General features: G+C 37.7%; 1 protein-coding gene across 1 annotated transcript; it reads right to left on the bottom strand.

Annotated features, from left to right (window-relative positions):
- Positions 1-1,528: 1,528 nt before the first annotated feature.
- Positions 1,529-5,188, bottom strand: LOC141831235 (uncharacterized). The gene is made up of 5 exons (XM_074718675.1): positions 5,042-5,188; positions 4,286-4,338; positions 3,471-3,515; positions 3,345-3,389; positions 1,529-2,501 (listed from the first exon to the last, which is right to left on the bottom strand). The coding sequence occupies exons 1-5, from the start codon at positions 5,186-5,188 to the stop codon at positions 1,529-1,531; spliced, it is 1,263 nt and encodes a 420-aa protein (XP_074574776.1).
- Between the last annotated feature and the right edge of the window lie 2,168 nt (positions 5,189-7,356).

Here is a 7,356-nt window from a genome sequence, read left to right as displayed (position 1 = left end):
AAATTTTTTAATACTTGTAGTATTAGAATTAGTATTATCAAATGATATTAAAAATATTTTATAAATTAATATATATATATATATATATATTTAAAATTAAATATAATAATTGAGAGATATTGTGAGCCGTGTATGTTGCATCAAAAACTCTAGATATAAATAAATTTACTAATGATCACTCCAACTATCAAAATATAAAAAAATATTATTTAATTTACTAAATTTTTTGATTATTTTTTCTTGACTTATTAATTTTTAATTGTATAAGTATAGTTCGGATGACACGTTTAGCGATTATTGATAAAAATATTTTAATATGCATTTAGATCCAAAATTAAACGAAAAATGTTCAATAAAAATAAATTTAGCTAATAATTATCTTAATTTATTATCAAAATATTTAAATGAACTTTAATCGGTACCACTAGTTAAGAACAATTTAAACAATTATATTTGAGAATGTTCAATTTTAAATTCGGTTGAGTGCTTCGTTTCAACGTGTCGCTTAATGACCCATAATCGCTACTCGATTGAAATTTATAGAAGATTTTGTAATACTTACATTTTACATATATTTCTCCGGACGGAAGAGTGACTTTCTCAAAATATTTAGTAAAAATAGACAATTTTAAAGATGGAGTATTCTGTAATGTCTCAGATGTCTTGCTCTATCATCATTGATAAATTGAATGTCGTCAAGATCCATATTTAAATTGATTATTTTCTTACCCTTTTAAGATCGAGATGATAACTCCTTCCATTAGAATTAAAGAATTGAAGTTGAAAGCGATCGAAATTTTAGAACTAGAGAGGAGAGTAGAGAAGATAATGTGAAAATAATGAAATGAACTATTTATTTATAGAGTTTGGAGAATAACGAACACTTAATCATAGTCATTGATAAAAAAATGATCATATAATCTCAACCGTTTAAAAAAACCCCAACATTCGAAAGCATCGATTAATCGTTGGTTCTAACAGTTATTTTTGGGTTTGAACAGGAACCAGACCGGCTAAGGCCAGGCCGGTTCAAGCCCGTGTAATTGGGTCAACAGATAACTCGTGGTTGGATCTACATGTCGAGTCAATGCTCCAAACTTGCTCCATGTGTCTTCATGTAACATTTGCATACTCAAAAACACATATCAAATACAATATGGAAGATTTAACTTAAAGTTTTTGATCAAATATCAAAACTAAAATCACACTAAACTACTCGGGGCATGATTGCACCATCGATTGATTACAACAACAATAGAAAATCAAGTGGGATAGCTTCGATAATGGCACAAAGAAACTCAGCTCATGCTTTCAGAATTTAAAAGTGCTTTGGCCCTATCTAGCATAAGCTAATGGTCGAGCATACATTTATCTCAATAAAACTCAAGCAAACAAGTTAATTAATATAACAAACTTGGCAAAATTATATATATTAAAAATAAAAACATGATTCAAAGATACAATAGAGTTAATATGGTATGTCAAGCTAGAATTAATTATAAGGAATTGAAAACTAATGTTCTTTATCTTAACACAGGCATCCAGTGACACAGCAAGGCTTAGCACATTTTGGTAAATGACATGCATCTGTACACCTAGTGCAGGACCAGACGCAGCCACAAGAATATTCTGGACAGGAGAGATTGGGAAAGGAACAGCAGGAACTGGAGCATGAAGGCCTGGAGCTACAGCAGCACCATTTTCGGGAGAAGCATGATGGCACCCAGCCACAGCACCATGAGCAATCTCGATGTGTTTGGCAGCACATAAGCTTCCACCCACAACATTGTCGATCACAGCACGAACCAGAACATGAAAATGATGGGTTACATCCACGGCAGAATGATTGAGCACAACATGAGTTGGAGCATGATGTATTGCAGCCACAGTATGAACTAGAGCAGGAAGGCCTACCACCACTACATGTTCTGAAGCAAGAACCACTCAGACAACCATATTCTGATTTCAAGCAAGACATGTCTGAGCAGTTACAGCATGTTCCATAACTACTGCACTGATTTTTTGAGCAACTGCAGCATGTTCCAATACAACTGCAAGGATTTTTTAGACAGCTGCAGCATGTCCCATTGCAAGTGCAGGGATCTTTTGAGCAGCTGCAGCACGTTTGACAGGTGCAAGGAACTTTTGAGCAACTGCAACGACATGGAACTTTTGAGCATTTGCAGCAGGAATTGCAGGGAGCATGTGAGTAGCTGAGACATTTTATGCAACAAATGCAAGGAACTTTAAAGCAATCACAACATGTTCCAATGCAACTACAAAGAGACTTCGAACAACTGCGGCATGTTCTGCTGCAACTACAACTAACTTCTGAACAACTACAGCAAGGTGTGCATGACATATCATGACAACATTGAGAGCTTGGACATCCACGTTGGCAACAGCTGCAATTATGTGAACAAGAGCAGCTTGGTCTTTCAAGCCCAAGCGTGCATCCATTGAAGCAGCAAATCCATGAAAAATTGAAGCACAATTTTGACCTGATATAAAAAATTAATGTAACTAATTATGAGAATGTTATTTATTCTATAAAAAAAATCAATATGTATAGATAGTACTAATTTTCACAATATAGCAGCTCTAAACTGTCGGAAAAGCCTTCTGCGTGTGATGCTTACAGCTCAGAATATGGTAGGTAACCAATTTGTAGTGATAATATATGTTGCAGCTCTTTCAAAAAACATGATACGATTATTTAAGGTTTATCGACAAAAAAAAAATCAATTCTATGGGTGGTACACAAATTACAGGATCAACTGAAAATTAATTACCAACATATGAAAACAAATCTGTGAAAACCAACTATATAATTAATCAAGCAACTTCTGCTAATATTAGTTTATAAACAATTCTAGTAGTTAGCATGACTGTGCCGAGCAACGTGAGCAAAACTGAACTTTTAAACATCTAATAGAAAAGAAATTTACTGATAGCCACTTTTCACATAATATATATCTCTGAGAAGGCATATTCATCAGCTAATTATCCCAAGTACCAAGCTACATTGTCCAGCTGATATCATCTAAGTGATAATAATCCTATGTTTCATCAGTGCATGGATTATTGCTCTATCTAATAGCAATGCAATATATAATACTAAAAATCAAGAATATGCTATATGAATTTTTATGCCTCAATTGATAACAAGAGTTTGCAATTATTTAAACTTTGTAACAAAGGAGAAGACTGATATCTTCCCTTGCAACCTAAATTTCGTTGTCTCACAGTTATTGGAGTTACATAAGCAACCTATAATTAGGAACGGTAAAGTAACAGCATATATATATGAAGAAAACTGATAAGTGTCAGAACTGAGAAAGTACCGAAGCCATCTCCACAAGCAACAAGATCTGTGCATCTTCTTATTTCTAGTTGAAACACAAGCACATGGATATTATGTATTTTCACATAAAACCTAAGTAGATAATAGGGAAGTGGAAGAATCATACAGAGGCGCCAAGGGATCAGGTTTTGTCCCCACAAACTCGTAGACTCTGAAACACATGATATGCAAGTTAGAACTTCGCACAAAAGACACTACACAATACTATAACAACAAAATTGTACAAATGCAAGGAAATTAAAAAAGTTATTTTGACCCAAGGAAACAAACCAAGAATGAACTTTTACACTACAAATGTATAATTAACAGTACCTGTCTTTCAGGCCAGTATTCTGTCAAGATCAAAAGAAAGCAACAAATTTCAAAAGAAAGCTACAAACTTCAAAATGTTTGTAACAATCCCATAAATTTAGTAAGGAGAACAAGAATTAGGCCCAGCTATATAAGAACCAGGGAGCCTGGCTTGAACTTAGAGCAATGAAAACAGCCACAGGAAATAGATTCTAAAGGAAATACAATATGGCCACGAACAGGTTAAACATCTCTCACTCAAATATAGAAAAGCTATAAAGTAGAATCATTTTATTGTTTAAGTGATTTAAGTAAAAAAGAACAAAATAAGATTCTTTATTTCATAAAAAGTGGCAAAGTGTAATCTACTGAATTTTCTCAAATATTGTATTTAATTGGAAGCACTAAAGTGGTTCAATCAATTAGTGATTTTATTAAATGAAAATTGAATTCACAAGAAATCAGAGAAGCAATTGTTTATCATTTTGAGCCTAGAAGATGAAAATGGTAAGACTACACAATCTCAAACATTTTACAGAATATGCTATAGGCAGCGTATGATTGTGGCTTTATGATTCACAGAGAAAAAAACAACAAAGCAATGCCCGAGAGAAAATAAGTGGATCATACTCTTTGCAGCATCTGGACACCGGCTGACTTCCTTCAAGAGATTGTAACTCCTCCTGTTTGAACCAAACAATAGAGCAGCAATTATATTTTGCAAGTTCATCTGCAAAAAGATGGAATGCAAGCCTAAACATTACGTCTATGATTAGATATTTACAGATGTTCATTTCTGTGTGTTGACATTAAACTTTATTTTTAATTCCCAAAAAAAAACATTTATCAACAAAAAGAAAAGAAAGCATCTAAACTCATATGACATTTATAGGTTTCATTCTAGTGTATAGGCAGCGACATCAAGTTCCTGGACAACATTTGATTTGTCGGAAGCGTAATCAGATATGCAGCGGTGCACCCAAGAAAAAAAAATGGCACCAAGCACAGTCCCCAAAATAGTTTCAGCTGAAGACATGTGGATCCGGTTCAGAAGCCACCTCAGCAACTTTTGCTATTAAAAAACTCTTTTTCCTATGAAATTTGATGATTCGGTTAATGCCTGTCTCGCATGACAAAATCTAGATTTTTTATCCATTGAATTGGACAATAATTATTTTTTTCCCTTTCCTCTGTTTTGGAGGTAGACAAGTCCCTTCCCTTTACCTATTTCGCAAAGAAATTTCCACCTATCAAATCAATTGGTAGGAAAAGATGGAAGAGTCTCAGAATCCAAAAGAAGATAGAAACTAAGCTACCAAGGGTTCCACAAATTAGCCAACAGAATCAGCCCCAACAACAGAAAGGTGAAATCTTTGGTGGAATTACCTCAATAAAGCCAATCTCGCGGTTCAAGATCTGGAGCTGGAGCTGCAGCCTCCGTCGGCCACAGAGGTCGGGATATTTGGCCGGAGACTTAGGGGAAGGCGCGACCACCACCACCGGCGGCGGAACGGTCGGCAGGGGTTGCTCCATGATGACGAGGAGTCACGAGGCGAAGCAGATCCACAGCACTGTGAATGGAGATCACCCAAAAAGACGTAAGCGCAACGATGGGAATGGGAAAGGGATGGCGACGCGAGAGAGGGGAGACACGGCCTGCGCCCGTCGCAGGTGGGGTATAACGTGGTACGCGGCGGAGGACAGGAATCCGAGAGACGGTGAAGGGTCGCTTAGCGTCACCGGCGCAGCACGCGAAGTGCGCTCCCTGGGCGTGAGCGTGAAAATAATAGCGTCGCTGCAGCAGCTGCCGCTACCGCAGTTGCCAAACCAGTCGCCTTGTGTGTTTTTTGTTCTCAGTCAATAAATCTCTCTCTCTCTCTACTCTCTACTCTCTACTCTCTCTCCCTCTCTCGGTGTCCTAGTTCGATCACTGACAGCACGACAACCCAATTTTCTACCACCAATTTGATCGTAGTACGGTGACAGCGTGTGGTGATGCGTAAGCCTGCAACAGTGGGTTATATTCTTAGTGTCCAGACTTGGAGTTCGGTGGCGATGCCATTGACGCCATCGTACCAGAGTGAGAGGGAGGATGGAGGAGGGAGGAGGGAGGAGGGAGGAGGAGATTTGAAAAGGGAACTGCGCACCGCACGTGACACCCACTCTTCGTGGGGACCGCATGCCTCATCTCTTCCATCTACATTCAATTCGTATTTAAATATCCAAAGATTCGCTTTAAAATGTGCATAAAATAAAATTTTATTTTATTCAAAAGTAAACTAAGAAGAAACTGTATCTAACTACAAAGTCTACATTCAATTCTTCTACTGTTAAAATCCTCCATCAGTAAAAAAAATAAGTTGTAATTTTTATAATTTATGACACAGCATTAAAAAGAGTAAAGGGAGGTAAAAAAAAAATCCATCATTCTGCTGCAAAAAAAATCCATCATTCTTGCGAAAGGTTGGAATCCGCCAACCTAGCGGCCCCACACGATCGGTCCTCCGACCATCTGTGAGGAGATAAATCACGATGAATGCGGGACTGGCCAGGACATGTTGGTCGTGGGTTTTGTACATGGCAGATTTTGATAAAAAAAAAAAAAAAAATCCATCATTGATACAACTTTACGTGGAGCGATAGGAAATCTATTTCAAATTTCGATAAAGTTGAATAATATTTTTTTTTGATCATGATTTAATTTAATTTTATAGGATTGATCGTACGACAAAATTACCTTTTTTTTGCAAAAGAACAAAAAATCTATAAAAAGCATACCCTACAAACTACTACCAAGGATGCGTACCTTCTTTAACCACTTTTTGTTTATATATATAAGAATGACCATTATTTTTTCAAAAAAAAAATATTGTGAAGCATAAATTTTTCCCGTCAAAAGACACGACACTTCCTCAAAACCTACTCTAAAAAAACACAGCATGAGATGGACGGCCGGCGGGACCGAAATGCTACTACCAAGGAATGTGAGCACTACCTTCTTTTAGCACTTTTTGTACTCTCCGTACCAGGGAGGAGTGCCGTCTTTAATGAGGAGGTACACTGAATAAACATCCATACGGCGTGCTTTTGGAGTGGTCAGTAAAAAAACTGTCAACAGGAGGTACTAAGAACTATTGTGAAGCATAAATCAAATCGGGCTGGGATGTAGAAGGGGAAAAAATGTCTCTCGGTCGGATCAAAACAAATTCTGAAGATATTCTTTAATGTTCTCATCCAGCAAACTTCCTGAATATATATCCATTCTTGGCATTAAGGAAATGACATCGGCGTTTCTTCTTGCCTTGCCTTGAGCCACCGCTGGTTACCAATACCTTTGGTACCTGCTCAGGCCCCGGTCTTCCTTCTTACCAGGACAGTTGGGTGAGGAACGAAGAGCTAGCTAGGCTTCAAGTATATATCACCGCCGTCGATCGATCGACCTCCAACAGCGGTCCAATGATAGAGGCCCGCTCTCCCACGCCACCTCGTGGACCTCGGCACCTCGCTGAGGATGGGCAGTAGTGGCCGGTTGTGGTCTCCGTATGTGTGCCGTACGTCGGATTGGATGAATTGTGAAATAGGAAGGTGAAAAAGCAAAAGTCCGTGTCTGGAGTGTGCACGCAACAAGCCCGCCGAAAGTACGAAACGTGTTGGGTAATTGCCTTGCGACGCGAGTCGTATTGGGAGAAAAGCAAGGTGGC

Source organism: Curcuma longa, chromosome 1 (assembly GCF_044706935.1).
Source record: "Curcuma longa cultivar G26 ecotype Majalengka, Jawa Barat chromosome 1, ITB_CL_G26_1.1, whole genome shotgun sequence".
Classification (NCBI taxonomy): domain Eukaryota; kingdom Viridiplantae; phylum Streptophyta; class Magnoliopsida; order Zingiberales; family Zingiberaceae; genus Curcuma; species Curcuma longa.
Note: the sequence above shows the minus strand (reverse complement) of the source record. Positions and strands in the feature narration are given on the sequence as shown.